The sequence below is a fragment of the Pezoporus flaviventris genome, unplaced genomic scaffold, assembly GCF_033815535.1.
Source record: "Pezoporus flaviventris isolate CSIRO_AGI_PZ_B2104156 unplaced genomic scaffold, CSIRO_AGI_Pfla_v1 ptg000063l, whole genome shotgun sequence".
Taxonomy (NCBI): domain Eukaryota; kingdom Metazoa; phylum Chordata; class Aves; order Psittaciformes; family Psittacidae; genus Pezoporus; species Pezoporus flaviventris.
In genome coordinates, this window is record NW_026892611.1 from 8,748,588 (window position 1) to 8,765,915 (window position 17,328).

General features: G+C 58.0%; 1 protein-coding gene across 1 annotated transcript; it reads left to right on the forward strand.

The window, feature by feature from the left end:
- Positions 1-1,282: 1,282 nt before the first annotated feature.
- Positions 1,283-17,147, forward strand: MMP28 (matrix metallopeptidase 28). Its single transcript, XM_061470457.1, has 8 exons — positions 1,283-1,411; positions 8,964-9,043; positions 9,630-9,793; positions 13,221-13,442; positions 13,994-14,239; positions 14,633-14,782; positions 15,283-15,450; positions 16,359-17,147. The coding sequence occupies exons 1-8, from the start codon at positions 1,310-1,312 to the stop codon at positions 16,751-16,753; spliced, it is 1,527 nt and encodes a 508-aa protein (XP_061326441.1). The 5' UTR covers positions 1,283-1,309; the 3' UTR covers positions 16,754-17,147.
- The last annotated feature ends 181 nt before the right edge of the window (positions 17,148-17,328 follow it).

Genomic DNA, 17,328 nt, shown 5'->3' on the forward strand with positions numbered 1-17,328 from the left:
AACACGGATGCGTTTGCAGACAGAGCTGCTCTTGTTTTGAAGGGAAGCATGGGGCTGACCTGGGCTAGGAGCAGCCCCGTCCTGCCCTCACCCGTGCCAGCCTCCCTCTGTCCTCTGCCAGCATCCCATCGATCATCCCCAACATTCCTCATTTCTCCCATCTGTTTATTCCCCCAATCATACCCCAGCAACTGACTTATTTTGCCGTGTTATGCAGATCTCTTTCTCCCTCCTCTGAATCCCGCCTCCTTCCCGACATGCTAATCCCTGTGCAGCTGAAGGCAATGTGTTACAGGATCCCTGCGGACCTCTTCAAGCTGCACTCAGCAGATGCTCCTGGAACTTCAGCTTTTGGCATGGTTAAAAAGAAGAGGAAGAGGCCTGCTAGCTGTAGAATAGGTGTGTGGTTGAAGCTGGCATGGAAACAGAAGCAGATATAAATCACATCCTATTTTCCCCCCCACCCCGAACTGAAGCAGAACCAAAACATCCTTTTGCTTCAATCAAACTAAAGCACAACAGTCAAACAAAACACTGCGGGGAGTAAACAGAGCTGTTCACTTGTCACTGGGAGCCGCAAGATCATGAACTGTGTGCAGGTCACAGAGCTGATGCTGGTGCACTGTATTGCCTGCGGTGACAACAAGCCCCTCACTACCCAAGGCCCGCTGCCGTAATGGCACTGCTCTAATGCGGGCTTTGTCCAGCCTGCTGTGCTCGTGGCTAGCGCTGTTGGAGCAGGATGCCTTGCATCTGAGCCCTGCGCTGCTCTGCATCCTCAGGGTCTGGACCACAGATGAACGCAGGTTTAGGAAATGCTGGACTTGCTTTCTCCTCCTCTGCTCCCCATGTTCAAGCCCAAGCCTTGCTGCCGTGGTGGGGGGTTTGTCCCAGCACCCAAACCTGCCCATGCTCTGCTCCCCGTGCAGCCTGGACCAACAGCCCATGCCATGGGATGCCTCCTGGCGTGGCCACTTGCGTGCCCAGCTCTGCCACCCACGGCTGGGGTGAGCTGGTGATGCCCGAGCGCAGAGCAGAGATGCTGCACAGGGGAGACGGACGAGGACCCAGCCCGGGTGCTGCTGGAGCCGGGTGGGTGCAGGACGGGCTCAGCTCCCTCCCACCCCTCCTAACCTCGCTGTGTGCAGGGGGACGCGAGGCGAGTCCCGGCCGAGGGCGGGCGGTGCCGGGGCTGCGGGAGCGAGCGGCGGAGCCCAGCCCTCGGCCGGGGCCGGGCCGGGAGGGGGCCGCCCCCCGGGGCCGGGCGGGGAGAGGCGAGTGGGGCCGGTGGGAGCGGAGCGGAGCGGGCATGGGGCCGCGGGCGGCCGGGGCGCTGCGGGCAACGCTGGCGCTGGGGCTGCTGGCGGCAGCGCAGCCCGGGCCGGCAGCTCGGCAGCGGCGGGACGCGGAGGTAGGAGCGGCACCGGGGTGCGGGGGACCGGGGAACGGGCCGGAGGGAGCGGGGGGGCCGGCACCGGCGTCGCGATGTCCTGAGCCAGGGCGTCGTGTGAGACCGTGCTATAGGGGTGTGTGAGCCCCGGTGTGCCCGTGCTATAGGGGTGTGTGAGCCCCGGTGTGCCCGTGCTATAGGGGTGTGTGAGCCCCGGTGTGCCCGTGCTATAGGGGTGTGTGTGCCCCGGTGTGCCCGTGCTATAGGGGTGTGTGAGCCCCGGTGTGCCCGTGCTATAGGGGTGTGTGAGCCCCGGTGTGCCCGTGCTATAGATGTGTGTGAGCCCCGGTGTGCTCGTGCTATAGGGGTGTGTGAGCCCCGGTGTGCCCGTGCTATAGATGTGTGTGAGCCCCGGTGTGCCCGTGCTATAGATGTGTGTGAGCCCCGGTGTGCCCGTGCTATAGATGTGTGTGAGCCCCGCTGTGCCCGTGCTATAGGGGTGTGTGAGCCCCGGTGTGCCCGTGCTATAGATGTGTGTGAGCCCCGGTGTGCCCGTGCTATAGATGTGTGTGAGCCCCGGTGTGCCCGTGCTATAGATGTGTGTGAGCCCCGCTGTGCCCGTGCTATAGATGTGTGTGAGCCCCGGTGTGCCCGTGCTATAGGGGTGTGTGAGCCCATGCTATATATGTATGCATGCCCCGGTGTGCTTGTGCTATAGGTGTATGTGTGCCCATGCTATGTATGTGTGGGAACCCCGCTGTGCCCATGCTATAGGTGTGTGTGAGCCCCAGTGTGCCTATGCTGCTGGGGTGCATGAACCTGTGCTATAGGGGTGTGTGAGCCCTGATGTGCCTGTGTTATAGGTGTGTGTGTGCCCATGCTATATGTGTGTGAGCCCTGGTGTGTCTGTGCTATAGGGGTGTGTGAACCCGTGCTATAGTTGTGCATAAGCCTGTGCTATAGATATGAACCTGTACTATAGGTATGTGTAAACCTGTGCTATAAGTGTGTGTGAACCTTTGCTATAGGGGTGTGTGAACCCTTGCTCTAGGGGTGTGTGAACCCTTGCTGTAGGGGTGTGTGAACCCTTGCTCTAGGGGTGTGTGAACCCTTGCTGTAGGGGTGTGTGAACCCTTGCTCTAGGGGTGTGTGAACCCTTGCTATAGGGATGTGTGAACCCTTGCTGTAGGGATGTGTGAACCTGTGCTATAGGGGTGTGTGAACCTGTGCTATAGGGGTGTGTGTGTGCCATAGATGTGCCTATGTGACAGGTGTGTATGTGTCACGGGTGTGTGCATACCATAGGCATGTGCCGGCCCCAAGTAGGCCCATGCTACTGGTGTGTGTGTTCCAAGGGTGTATAAATGTCATAGGCATGTGCATGTCATAGGTGTGTGCATGCCATAGGGGTGCCCATACCCTGGGTGTGCCCATGCCATAGGTGTGTGCAAGCCCCAGGTGTACTCATGCCATAGGAGTACAAGTGCCATAGGTGTGTGCTGTGCCATAGGCATGGACATATCCCTGAGGTACATTAACACCATAGGTGCATGCCCACGAGAGCCTGACGTTTGTTCATCCACGCGTGCTGTGAGTGCCTGTTATGTGTATCCCGCACAGGCACAACCACACATTGAGCCCCGTGTGCCACAAACTTCCCATCTCCAGGCAAATCCCAAGGGACAAAAACCAGGCTTTCCCCTCCTCTGGCTGTCCCATCGCCTCTGTTTGGATTTCCTCTTTTTGTCCCCCTATCATTGTCCCTCCATGCCCCATCCGTTCCTGTTTGGTGTGAGGTGTGAGGTTTGGCTGGTGAACAAAGGTTGTGTTGGGGATTTTCTCTTGTTTAGGCACCAATCCAGTGCACGTTTGCCCAGATGCTTGATCCGAAACCCCAGCAAATCCTAGTGCATTAACTGGGGTTTCACATGCAATAAATGCTTGAAGGGTTGTTTTAATGTGCAGGCTTCTCTGGGAGACGCTGTTCTGAAGAGGGGATTTATCCATGTGCTCCTCCCAGTGTGCCCTGGAGAAAAACAAACTTGCGAAGTTCTCAGTGCTCAGAATTCACTTCAGTTTCACTCTAAAAGCAGCTCGTTGGGGGCAAGAGCTGCCTTTGGGTTCCTCGCCGATGTCTTCCTGTCTCCCTGCCTCAGTTTCCCCGGTGAGATGTGCTGTGCTGGCCAGGGACCACGTACACAGTGGAAACACAGAGAACCTGGGCTAACAAAGCTTGTCTAAATGAAGTGAGCAGATAATGCTGCTTTTAAAGAGGGAGCTGAATGTCTCCTGTAGCATCCAATAGCTCCCGTGACTTGCGGCTTTCAGACCACTGCCAGGCTTTGCTTCTAAGGCTTTATTCTTATTGCTTTTAAACCAGGTGAAGTTTGCAGCAATGGGCTGTAAAAGTGGGATAAAGCACCCAGCGGTGTTGTTTTCCTGGCTCCTGCCCTGCTTTTCAGCGCCTTTGTGTCGATTGCCGCTCCAAGAGACAAAAAAGAAGTTAGGAAATCCAATTTGAACCATTTGTGTGCTAAATCCTGTCGTTATCTGCAGGCTCCAGGCAGGAGAAGGGCTGGAGCACGTAGCTTGGCAGACCTGGGTTGTGCTCGGGATGGCAGTTTGGGGGGTGTGGTAATGCCCGAGTCTCCCCGATCCCAGGGGAATGGTGTGGAATACAAGGCACAAGAGAGCTCATCCCGGTTTGGGAGTGAAGAGCAAGGCAGAGCGCTGGTGGGGCCAGGGGCAAAGGACCATAGAGCCCCTTGTGTGAGAAGCTACAGGTCTGATGTGATGGGAATCAAAGTTGGGTAGAAATCTGAGAAAAGCTGGGAATGGGAATGGGAATGGGGAGCGAGACTGAGGGACTGAGCCACTCTCATTCTGGCTTATTTTCTATTGGTATCTTCTTTGGTATCTTCTTTTCCTATCCTCCTTCTCCCTCTCTTACTTTTCCCTATCCTGTCCCTCTTCCCCCTGCACTTGACCTCTGACTTTGCAACCCAAAGGCTCACATTTAGCCTGGGCTCTGAGCCATAGCTGTGCTTAGAAACGCTCCAGTGTCCGGATGAGCTCCTTTATGGAGCAGACTTCCAGTCGGGATGCTGGATGTTGAGCGCTGCCTGGCTGGTGCGAGGGTCTCTGGTACCCTGTGGGCCTTGGGGTCAGCTGGGACCCCCGTGTGCTCCAGGGAACCCCCACATTGACATAAAGAGGAAGAAATCCTTCTCCCTGGGAGGAATTCCTTGCTGTTCAGCCTCTGCACAGCAATGGAAGGAGTGGAGGAGAGGAGGAAATACTCGGGTGCCATCGCCCCTGTGAGAGGATGTAAAACCCAAGGCTTTTGAGACAGTGTGGATGTGGGAAGTGGTTCCAAGGCACCCGTGTGCCGAGCAGCCCCTGAGTCACACAGTGTGAACAGCCCCCCTTTCTTCCCAGCTCCGTTCCCAGACAATCCCTGCCTGTTACAGGGAATAACGCCCGCCAGGCAGGGGGTTCCCATCCCGGTGGAGGGCGAGGATGGAGCGTCTGGCTTCCTTTCTCTCCTCTGACATGAAAGCAGAACCAGGCTGCGTGACCAGACTGGTTTGTCTGCTGCTCTGGTATTCGCAGGGGAAGGTTTGGCCAAGCCCTGTTCTATCCCTGCTCTCCCCAAGTGCTTTGGGTCGCATTCGCATGGCTCTGGAGCTCGTTTCCAATGCAGGAGTGAATTGTAGTGATTGCCGGTGAGATATCCCTCTATTTAACACGCACACAAGCAGTGATTTGCAGCCCCAGAAGCAGAGAACACCAACCCTGGTGTATCTCATGGTGTTTCTTTTCCTTTCGAGTGATGTTTGTTGCTCTTGTCCCGAAGCATCCCTCCTGTCCAGGCAGAGGGGGGGAGCAGGGAGCTCAGCAACCTGAAGATGCAGGTTACTGAAACCAGGAGGGGTTTTAGTCCTGCTTCTCAGCTCCAGAAGTGTGGAAACAAAAGGAGCTTAACAGAACCTGGGTGCAGATTCTCCCAGCTCCTCATCTTCAGTGGTAAGGAGGTAAACTGCTGCTGGAGCAGCATTTCAGGAGGGGCAGTTGGGAGAGGAGATTCCTTCAGGACCGGATTTGGCACAGGAGGGGAGCAGCCGGATGGGGATCAGGGTTTAATCCCCCTCTGTCATTAACATGCAGAATTAGCCGAGGTTCCGCTGTCTTTGCAGCAGGAGGATGCCCAAGTGCTTGCTAATCTCCCTTCTTGTGTGTCTCTGTATACAATATTTATACAGATACTTACACACACACTTAAACAAAAGACCCGAGGGCTCTGCCAAAGGGTTTGCAAGCGCAGGCAGGAATGTGGCTTGGGAGAGAAGAGACAAATGAGTGTGTTTAAAGGCAGCCCGCAGGCAGGTAGCAACCCAATGGGCAGGAGGAGATGCTGGGGTCAGCTCTGCTTGTGTCTGTGCTGTGCTTGAGGGAACCTGAGGCAGCAAAGCAGGAGCTGCAGCTTCCCCTGTGTCTGTCTTGGTGGTGCTGTGGGATGCAGCCTGGGGCTGATGGGCACCAGGGCTGAGGAGATCCCCTTGGGCTGCTGCTGTCTCATGATTCAACCCCAGGTCATCAGCTACTGTAACCATGGCTTGGAATTCCAGCCCACCCCGCGGCAGGATGCGATCGCTTCCCTCTGCTGCTGAGGGATGGAGGGGAGGGATGGGGCTGTATCCATGCGGAGCACAGGGGACCACAGTCAGCGAGAGCCCAACGTGAGGCTTCTCCATCACTTAAGTGGTGGAAAGGTGCCAGAAGCTGAGTGTGTGGAGTGGGGGCATGCAGGACCAGAGCCTGCTGCTCTGCACTGTTGTTATCCCGGTTTCCAGGGAGGGAGGTCTGATTGTATTTACTGCTGGCTGTGCTCCACTGGGATGCCTGTGGTCAAGGGCAAGGTGTTTCCTTGGCTTTAGCTCTCCGCAGAGATGATTTCCAGGGCTGTGTCCAGCTCCACATCAGAGCTCTGTGGTGGGAAGTGTCCCTCTTGTCAGTCCCAAACTCTCCTCCTGCTCTCCCTGCTGCCGCTCCAAAGGCTTTTCCACCCTATCACTGGCTCCTGGGCAGCTGGATCTTTCCTCTTTTCCCTCCCTGGTGCATAGCGGGAGCTGGGCATATTTCGTGTTAATGTTCAGCCCTTGGTTTCCTGCTGTTTTTCTTTCCCCATTGTATGGAAAAGAGCATTTCCCTGTCTGGGGCAGCCGGGAGGCGGTTTTCCCAGCATGGCCAGGCTTTGCATTGCAGCCTCTGGAGAGGTTTAATGGGATGTGCCAGCTTCCACACAGCCTTAACAAAGCCTGGCTGGTCCCAGGGGGAAGTGCAGGGCATGGGCAGTGCTGGAGGGGGTCTTGAGCACTAGTTTGGGCACAGGACACTGTGCTATGGGGCTCTTGGGTTCCCCTGTAGCCCTGCAAAGCGTCTGGTCCCCAGGGGCCAGAAGCTACAAGGAAACTGCTGCTTTGGTTGGACTTGCAAAGCTCAGGGAGACGTGGACAGATATAATAAAACCAGTGGCCTGTGTACATCGTGGTGCTGCTCAGGAGCAGCTGCTGCGACAGCCGTTGCTGTTTGCCATGTATGCTGATGGTCCAGATGGGGTTTCAAGCCTTCATGAGATCATGGTGGGGAAAACCCCGTTTTCATGCATGAAGAATGGGCTTGTGTTAGGTTACAGGGGAGGAAATAGCTTCAAATTGTTATGTTTTAGATGATGGGTGGAAGCAAAACTGTGGTAGGAAAGGTTTACAGACTGGGGCTCTGTCTGGGTGCTTTGGAGCTCGCATTTATCTGCGGTGATGTAAGTGCTGGGATTATCACCCCACATCCATATATGTAGCTGGTGCTTTTCTAACTGGAGGAGAACATTGTGAAAACACAACTGCAGAGAAAGAGGCCAGATCCCTCCTCCTCCTCCCCAGACTACTCTTCAAACCTCCCTGCCATGCATCCCTGTGAGGCTCCTCCATCCCCGTATCCTCCACTGTGTGCGCATCCTGTGTTGCTGCTGGTACCCATGTAAAGGGGGGATTTATCCCCCTGTGGCTGTGGAGGTGCCATGTCCAGGCTCTATGGTCCATCCTCATGCAGAGGTGGTGTAGCTTCACTCAGCAAACAAGCTCATGCCCGATTTAACCTCAGTGGGACGGGGTGCGCAGTGTCTGGGTGACACTGATGCTTTCACTGCTGCAGCCTGATGCTGCTCCAAGATGCTGGTACCTCCAGCCGAGTTGGAGAATGCTTTTGGTGGGAAGCACAACCAGGTTTTTAGGCTGGGGCTTTGGTGAAGAGCGTGTCCCGGCAGGAGGATGTGCTGGTCCTTGCTAATGGAACGGGATGCTCCAGGTAGAAGGGGTGTAAAGGAGGAGATCAGACTCAGCGGGTGCAGGAGCACATGGAAGGTGCCTGCCCTGCCTGCAGGGAGCTGGCGGGCACAGGGGATGAGTGTGTGGGGATGACGTGATGATGACTGTTAACAGCAAGCAAAGGGCTTGGGCAGGAGGAGGAGGAGGAGAGAGACATGCTCTGGCGCACCCCAGGGCTGCCATATCCAGCAACCGTTCCCAATCCCTGCCAGGCAAAGGGATGTGCCCAGGAAGGGTTGGGGGTGCAGTGGGATTGAGTCACCCTCTGGAAGTAGACAGTCAGGAGCAGCATCTTGTGCAGGTTAACACTCTCCCCCTGCTTTCCCCTGTCCTGAGACAAGCAGGATGGGAAGAGGCTTTAGAAGCCTGAGTTTCTGCAGTTCTGTCCCGGGGCAGCCCGTGGCATTCCCGGTGCTCAGCCCACATCTCCTCTGGGATGCGGGAAATGAAGCAGCCACTTTCCCTTTCTATTGCTCATTACTAGAGCTCCAGTTCTGCCCTCACAGGATGCTGAGCAGCTTGTTTGACCCCTGCAGACGGCCCCGGCGGGTGTGGAGCATTCCTGTGACCAGGAATATTCACTTCTCCGGGAGCTGGGGCACGGGCTGAGCAGAGGGAAGCTGTTTATTTTCCTTAACATGCAATTTCGGTGCTGGAGCCAGTTCAGAGCAACCATCTCCGTCCATGTCAAGGGCTGATAAGAAGAAGAATGGTTTGGCAGAGCAGATTGCCCCCAGAGCGTCTCCGCTTTGCAGCAGCACATCCTGCATGGGGATGGGGGGAGGCTGCAGCCTGACCCCGTCTCACCCCACTCTTCGTGCCCACAGCGCTCGAGCCTTTAACATAGTCATTGCGCTGAGCTGAGGTGATTCAAGCTGTGGGGTTGGTGGCTCTGCCCGCGGGTGACACGGCAGCAGGGCTTTCTGATCTGTTGGTAGCGATGTTTCCTCCTCCGCCTCCATCTCACCATGGCCAAACACCAAGAGAACCAAAAACACTGGGGGGGAGACACACATAACCCTGTGTGAGCGCAGGTTTGGGGTGCTGAGGTGCCAGGAATAAACCCAAGCTTTTCTGCCCAGTCCCATCTTTGCAGCACTGTTTCCCACCCCATCTCCAGTTTTCCCTTATTCCTAAGCTAATGCCTGCCCCTGCTCTGAGCTGTGCCTCTCCCATGTCTCTTCTTCCAGCTATTCCTGGAGAAATACGGCTACTTTGGGAAGCAGGCTCCCGGCACACACAGCCCTGATGAGTTCACGGATGCACTGAGGTACAAGCCTTTGTTTCACCCAAGCACTAACGCAGCAGCTCCGGCTGCACGGATGCTGCCGGCATCTCACACGCTCTGATGGTAAAGCACAACCGGCCCCTTCTGGAGGAGCTGGTCCGTGCCCAGCTGGATGCTGGCTGCTGGCAGCCCCGTGCCTCGCTGTGCTGCTTTATTTCCCTTTTATGGCCTGCTGCTCCCCATACAGCTCCCCATGCAGCGAGGCCAAGGTTGGGGATGGCTGGGAGATGTCAGGGGTGAGCTGACAGCCCCTGCTCGGGCTTCTGCTAATGGGAACACACTGACACTGGGAGCATCCCTGGCCTGACCCTGCTCGAAGTCAGGTGCAAAGTCAAACAACTGGGGCTACAAGCTGGAAAAGGCATTTTTCAGGCTCTTCTGTCCACTTTTGCCCTGCTAGGAGGCGGCTCACTGGTCAGATGTGGTTGCAGAGCAAAACCCTTCTGGTTTTATCACCTGGATGCGTTCCTGTTGGAGGGGCATGAAGCTCATCAGGTCAAACACGAGCGCACCCAACCCAGCTGCGGGATTTCGGATGTGTGTGCTGACGTCTCCCTTCCTTTCCCAGGGATTTCCAGCGGGTGACCCACCTCCCGCTCAGCGGGGTCCTGGATGCCCCCACACTCCATCAGATGGCTCTGCCGCGGTGTGGCACCGGTGATGGGGAGAGCCGCACTACAGGGACACAACGGGCACCCAGCACCCGGCGCCACAGGCGCACTGTGCAGCACGGTGAGCGCTGGCTGTGGGGTTCTCTGATGAGCTTTGGCACTCTGAATGTGCGTTGGTTATCCGGCAGTAACCACAAAACCCGTTGGTGCTGGCGCAGCCTGGCCGAAGGGAGGTGTTCCAGCCACATTAAGGGGTTTAACTCTGCTCCGAGCAACTTCTCTTGCTGCTGAGTGTCCAGGATTTGGCCTCTTGTCTCCCACAGCCTGCCTCCCAGGCTTGTGGGTGAGTAACTGGATTCCTAGAGAGCAAGAGGGCTGGGGCCAGCTGCGCTTAAGACATGGGAAAAATGAAGGCGAGATTAAGAAAGGGCTCTGTGCCTTGTCAGGCTGTCTCTGCATCTGGCAGGGCTGGCGATGGACGGCCCCAGGAGACATCCCCATCATCCTCCTCCTGCCTCTGGCTTTCCTTACAAACCCCTGATACACAGCACCACTCCTGCAGGCTCCATCCTGCAGGCAGAGGGGATGCTGTGCCCAGGGCATGGTGATGAGGCAGAGAAGGAAGGGCTTTAAAAGCTCCGGTGGTCTGGTGGTGGCAGATCTGTGCCAGCAAGCTGGGGTGCAGTGGCACTGCAGGTGGCAGTGCCTGCAGGCAGAGGGGTGGGAGCAATGCCATGGCAGTGCCTGCAGGCAGCAGGATGGGAGCGATGCCATGGCAGTGCCTGCAGGCAGAGGGGTGGGAGTGATGCCATGGCAGTGCCCACAGGCAGCGGGATGGGAGTGATGCCATGGCAGTGCCCACAGGCAGCGGGATGGGAGTGATGCTAGAGCAGTGCCTGCAGGCAGAGGGATGGGAGTGATGCCATGGCAGTGCCTGCAGGCAGCAGGATGGGAGTGATGCCATGGCAGTGCCCACAGGCAGCGGGATGGGAGTGATGCTAGAGCAGTGCCTGCAGGCAGAGGGATGGGAGTGATGCCATGGCAGTGCCTGCAGGCAGCAGGATGGGAGCGATGCCATGGCAGTGCCCACAGGCAGCGGGATGGGAGTGATGCCATGGCAGTGCCCACAGGCAGCGGGATGGGAGTGATGCTAGAGCAGTGCCTGCAGGCAGAGGGATGGGAGTGATGCCATGGCAGTGCCTGCAGGCAGAGGGATGGGAGTGATGCCATGGCAGTGCCTGCAGGCAGTAGAATGGGAGCGATGCCATGGCAGTGCCTGCAGGCAGTAGAATGGGAGCGATGCCATGGCAGTGCTTGCAGGCAGTAGAATGGGAGCGATGCCATGGTAGTGCCTGCAGACAGAGAGATGGGAGTGATGCCATGGCAGTGCCTGCAGGCAGTAGAATGGGAGCGATGCCATGGCAGTGCCTGCAGACAGAGAGATGGGAGTGATGCCATGGCAGTGCCTGCAGGCAGTAGAATGGGAGTGATGCCATGGCAGTGCCTGCAGACAGAGATGGGAGTGATGCCATGGCAGTGCCTGCAGGCAGTAGAATGGGAGTGATGCCATGGCAGTGCCCTCAGGCAACAAGGAGGGATGGTGCCCACATGGCTGGTGGCCCCGTCCAGGAAGGCCGGAGGCTTTGTGCTAAGCTGGCTGTTTATCCGCTTGGAACAGGAAGCCAATGCAGCTGAGCCAGCAAAGTGCTTCGTTACCCACCCATCTCCCAGCAGGAAATTGGGGTCTGCAGTGCAGGGCACTGGGAAGCGATCACTTGCTTCCAGCTGCCTTGCTGGGCTTTATAGGCACTGGAGCTGGGCGGGAGCTCTGCTGACCAGCAGGACCGTGGCCAGATGCATGTCGTGCAGCCAGCATCCTGGATTTCCCCTTGGGGAGATCCCTGCCGTCATTATCCTGGGCTTAGTGGCTGTGTGTGTTGCCCAGCCTTCCTCTTGCTGAGAGCTGGCCCCATTTACCTCACCCAGCCTGGCCTGCTGGTGCTCTTACAAGGGAGATGCTGTGGCTGGAGCCTCCTATCCCCTGCCAGCTGGTGCCATCCATCCTTCTCCAGCAGTAGATGCTCTGCTCCTGTGGAGGGAAGGATGGGATGCCAGGGCTTTATCTTAGACTGCAGCCATCTAGGCAGGTATTGAGCCTTTGCCATGCAGGGAATTGTCCTGGCTGGAAAGCAGAGCTGTGTGCCTTTAGACTTGGAGGCTGTTGCTGCAATGATGAGCAGGAAGAATTGATTCTGCCCCAAGGATTGCAACCAGCTGGCCCAGGGCCACTGCTCAGAAATGGGGGAGAAGGAAACAGAGGGGTGGGATGGGATTGGGTGGGATGGTTTGGGATGGGATAGGATGGGGTGGGATGGTTTGGGATGGGATGGGATGGGAGAGGATGCGATGACCACCAGGTTTGCATAGCTCAGACCCTCAGCAGTGATTCCCGGTGTGCTGCAGGCTCCATTCCCACTGTTCCCCGCACAGCTGGAGCAGGCACTGGAGATCTGTCCCTGCTCCCATGCCTCAGCACAGGTGCTGGCACCCGCATCTCCCCAGCGCGGCCCCATGGCATCTTTCCCACTCCTGGACAGCCCTGGATGCATGTAATCATGAGGCCCCGGGGTCCCCAGAGCTGCCGAGGAGGAGGAGGGAGCTGTGATGCTCGGGGAATGAGCACGCATCTTTGCACCCCTGTGTGGTGGGAGGGGGACTGGCAGCTTAGAGGGGTCTCACAGGCTCATCCCCTTCATTGTCACCATCTGCCCTGGTGGCATCCAAGCTCTGTCTGCCCTGAAAGGGTTTATAAGGGAGCTACGTAGGGCAGTAAGATCTGCGCTGCTAGTAAATCGATGCTTTTAAAATGAATGGTGAGCAGTGGTTTGCTCCTGCTGGGTTACCCCCGGCTGGGCTTCCAGGCAATGGCTTCTGTAGGTAGAACTGGTCAGGATGCCCTTAGAAGCAGTGAAAAGACAGCCCTAGCCTGGGGACCTGCCTGCTTCTCCTGGCTCACTGTCTGCTGTGTGCGCATTACACACACAGGTATGTGCTTGCTGCAGGCTGAATGATGGACTGGGGTCCCTGGGTGGGTGATGGAGATCAGCATCTGCTTTATAGCAGAGGTGGCTTTGTTTTCTCTCCCTGGAATCCAGTCCTTGGGCTGCATCTTCTGGGCATAAAGCTGGCATCAGAGAGCTGCAGGTCAGGAACCCATGTTGGATTGGCCCATGATGAGGCAGGAGGGGTTCAAAGTGGGTGCCCCAGCTTCCCCTCTCCTCAAACAGGTTTCGGCCCCTCTCTTAGGGTTCGGTTGCATCTCCATCCATGGGAATGTGGGTAGGATCCGGTGGAGACACCTTCAGATGGGTTTAACGGGTTAGATCCTGGTGCAGGATGCTGATGCTGGTGGTGGGACTCCTGGATTGACTTTCACTTTCAGCTTGGAAAAGCCATGGCTCTTCCCAGCACCGGGATGCTTTCCTCCAGCCAGGACGGAAGAACAAGCCCAGGTCCCCATCCTTGTGCTGAGCTTGTCCCTCTTGCAGGCGGGAGGTGGTACAAGCGGCACCTGACGTACCGGGTGGTGAACCGGCCCCCGTACCTGCCGCAGCACGAGGTGCGCCTCGCCGTCAGAGCCGCCTTCGAGCTCTGGAGCAACGTGTCCTCGCTGGTGTTCTGGGAGGTGCGCGACGGCCCCGCCGACATCCGCCTCACCTTCTTCCGTGGGGACCACAACGACGGGCTCAACAACGCCTTCGACGGGCCAGGTGCTGGTCGCTTACCCCGCGTAAGCTTCTCTTTTACCACGTGGGCTCTTCCCCGGCAGGGAGGAGGGCTGGGGAGGGGGGATGGAGGCAAGGCTCTGCCCAGAACCCAGTTTGCTTTCTGATTTGGGGTCTTCACTCCCAGCTCTGCAACCGAAGCTTGCCAGCGAGGCAGCTGAGATGCTCATTATAGGATCACGTCCTCCCCGCCCTGACAGCATCCCGCAGACCTGAGCTCATTCCGTCCAGCTGAGCCTTTCTGCTTACCCACCATCAGACAAGCCCAGGGCTTCTCTCTTCCTGAGCCTTTCCCAACATGGGTCATTGTGGTGGCTTCAATCCCTGGCCCGAGCCCAGCAAGAAACCAAACGCATGAACCACAGAGCATGCAGCTGGTTTGGGTTGGATGGGAACAGCCATGGGAAGCCGCTGCGCTCCCAAAGGCCTAAAACTGATGCACATTTAAGCTCGGGGGCTGCATGTGCCCCACTGCCCCTGTTTGTGGCTGAGGCCCTCTCCTGCCCCATGGTCCCTGATGGCTCTTGTGTCCCCAGGAGGTGCCCTGGCTCACGCCTTCTTCCCCCGGCGTGGTGAAGCCCACTTCGACAGCGCCGAGCGCTGGTCCCTGCACAGCGGCAAAGGGCGCAACCTCTTCATCGTGGTGGCCCACGAGGTCGGGCACACGCTGGGGCTGGAGCACTCCCCAGTCAAGAGCGCTCTGATGTCTCCCTACTACAAGAAGCTCGGCAAGGATTTTGTGCTGAGCTGGGACGATGTCTTGGCCGTGCAGAGCCTGTACGGTGAGCACGGCTTCTCCGAGCATCCCTGCGGTGGAGAGCGAGGAGCAGGGATGGGAACAAGGGGAGGGGGCTACATGGAAAGGGCATGGTGGGGATGGGCTTCGTCCCTTTGCAGCTGGGGAGGAAGATGCGGTAGGGCATGTGGGATGGGTACCAGGCCCTCCGGGGCAGGGAAGGCTGGGCTTGCTAGGTGCTTGTTTGCAACCAGGGAAAGGACGGTGCATATGCTTTGGGGGTAATAAGGGGTCTTTTCTACTGCTATATAGAGGGGGACAGGTACCAGAGAGTGGGATAAAGGAGTGTTTGGAGCCCAGCTTTGTGGTCACATAGTGCTTTGGGGAAAGCCAGTTCCATGCCCCTTCTCTGCAGCTCACACCCCTTGCTCCATCCCAGGGAAGCCATCCAAGGGCTTGGCCATCCAGCTCCCGGGGAAGGTCTTCACTCACTTCCAGGACTGGAGCACAGATCCTTACGGTGGGGATCGGCAGCAGAGGAGCCCCAGTGCCTATTACTGCCACTCCTTCTTCGATGCCATAACTTCTGGTGAGTGCTGGATGGTGCAAACCTCTCCCAGAACATGCACCCCTACCCTTTGCTCCAGCTTGCCCCAGCTTGCCCCTTGCTCTGTTGAGCTACAGTGGTGGGAAAGGTGGGTTTGGCTGACCCGGTACCTGCTCCTGGGGCTGATGGCATCACTGGTGCACATCGCTGCCACAAAGTCCATCGTGAGGATGCAGCAATGGCTCAGTGTGTTAGGAGCAGGGAAAACATCCTAGCACTTGGCCATGGCAAAGGCTTATTCGCTGCAGGAACTCAAGTGTGAAAGACAAGCCTTGAGCAGGAGCTGTGCTCAGCTTTTATCCTCTCCAGGCTGGAGACAATGAACGATGAAAGCAGGGAGGTGTAGCTGGAAAGGCAGAATGGAGCATCCAAAACCTGAGTGTCCTCAAAGCACTGCATGGGGAGGAGAGGGGAACCGGCGCATGGGAGCTGGGGTGGGGTTTCTCACCCGGGACATCCTCACTCCTCCCTCTTCTCTGCAGATGGGGATCACAACATCTACATCTTCAAGGGCAACCACTACTGGATGGTGCCGGTGCACGGCAACGCCAGTGACCCACAGCCACTGCAGAACCGCTGGCCTGGCCTCCCTGCTGGCATCGATGCCGCTGCCTGGTCCCAGAGCAGCAATAAGTTCTACTTCTTCAAAGGTAGGTGAGCAGGATTGCTCCTGCCTCTGCCCTGGCTGCCTGGTGTCCACAGCACCTACTCCTGCCCGTGATGCCCACGGTACAGGGAGGGAGCATCGCTGCGTGCCCGGTGTGCTGAACCCCACAGGAGCCCTGTGCGTGGCCTTGGCGGTGTCACCCCCGCAGCCTCAGTTTCCCCATACAGTAGAGCAGCGCTCACTGGTGTTTAACAACAAAACCAGATGCATCAAACCCTTTGGGGTCTCAGGGAGAACATGTCCCCTGTAACACATGGGCAGAGGGGAGCTGAGAGCGGTGTTTTCATGGTTCCCTGCGCCACGCTAGGGGCTGAGCTGCTGTGGGGAGCTCAAATGCCATCCACAGGCTGGCTGGGTAGAGGGAGGTCAAAGCAGGCAGCCCCACTGCAGGGTCAGCCACAGCTTTGAATGGAAACCCGGAGCTGGCTGGTCAGAAAGGGGGCTTTGTTGCTGCGGCTGGGTGAGAGCCAAAAGCCCCTCTGCCTCCACAGCCCTCGGCTGCTCCCTCCCTCCCTATGGCTGGAGCAGGCTGCGGCTTGTGAGCAGAAAGAGGCTTTTGTCTGCCTGCTTTGTGGGGATAAGGCTCTGTGGGGAGAGCTGAGCGCTCAGCCCCGGCTGCAGTTCCTGCTGCGGCAGCACTGCTCTGGATCTGTGCCCCACACACTGGGGAACAAGGGGGAGGCTTGCAAGGCAGCAGCATGGGCTAGCAGGCAGCACGGGGGCTTTGCTCTGTCCCCGGGGTCCCTTTTGATGCCTCCAAGCCACCGTGCCTCAGTTGCCCCACATCCCGCTCCATGGGTGCTGCTTGGATCACCAGCAGGGTGGATGTCGCAAGGCCCCATGGCAGGACCGCCCCGGGATGGACCCTAACCTCTCCCCATCTCTCCCTAGGAGGGAGATGCTGGCGCTACGCGGGCTCCAGCTTGGATGCAGGTTTCCCTCTGAAGTGCAGCGCCCGCGGGCTCCCGCGGCACCCGGACACGGCGCTGCACTTCCAGCAGCTCCAGCGCATGGTGCTCTTCAAGGGACCCAAGTACTTCGTGCTGGGCGAGGAGCCCCTCGCCCCGGAGCCCTATTACCCTCGCAGCCTGCGGGACTGGCAGGGGCTGCCCTCGGGCACCGCGGGTGCCCTCACCCACCGCGACGGCTCCGTCTACTTCTTCAGGGATGAGCGGTACTGGCGCTTCCACCCGGGGAAGCTGCAAGTGGTGGCCAGCGGCAAATGGGCGGCAGAGCTGCCCTGGATGGGCTGCTGGGATGCCGGCGGTGGGCAGGACCTCTTCTGAGCTGGACAAAACAGGGCTCTGAGCCCCTGCCTGCAGCCCTCTTGGTGTGACTGAATGGGAGCGGTTTGGAGGGGACCAGCAGGGTGGCTGGAGCCGTGCGTGATGCAGTGGGGATGGAGCCGTCAGCCCCAGCGGCTCCGCCACGGACAGAGGCTGGAGGCTTGGAGAGACAATGTTAAGACTGCAAAGCAAGGGTATAAGCCATGAGACTGCAGTGCTCCTTCCCGTGAATGGTCAGGGGATCGTTGTGCATGTGTCTTCCACACTGGGACTGGGGGCTGTTGATCCTTTAGCCATGGCCAGGCAAAGAAGTGCTTTGCCATTGCTCACCTTGGGCTTTGGGGGGGGTTAAATAAGAGCCTCGAGAATGTTTCCTGGTTACAACCAAAGAGAAAAGAGAGAATGGGATAAAAACCCCGGGTCCATGTTGAGCTTTGCCGTGTTGTGTGCACAGACCCCTGCTCCTGCCTCCTCCATTCCTTCATCCCAGGATGGAGGATGAGCCCTGCGGTGCCGTGCTGGGTTCACATCCCAGCTGCAGACACGAACACTGCGGGGTTTCGGGGGTGAAGAGG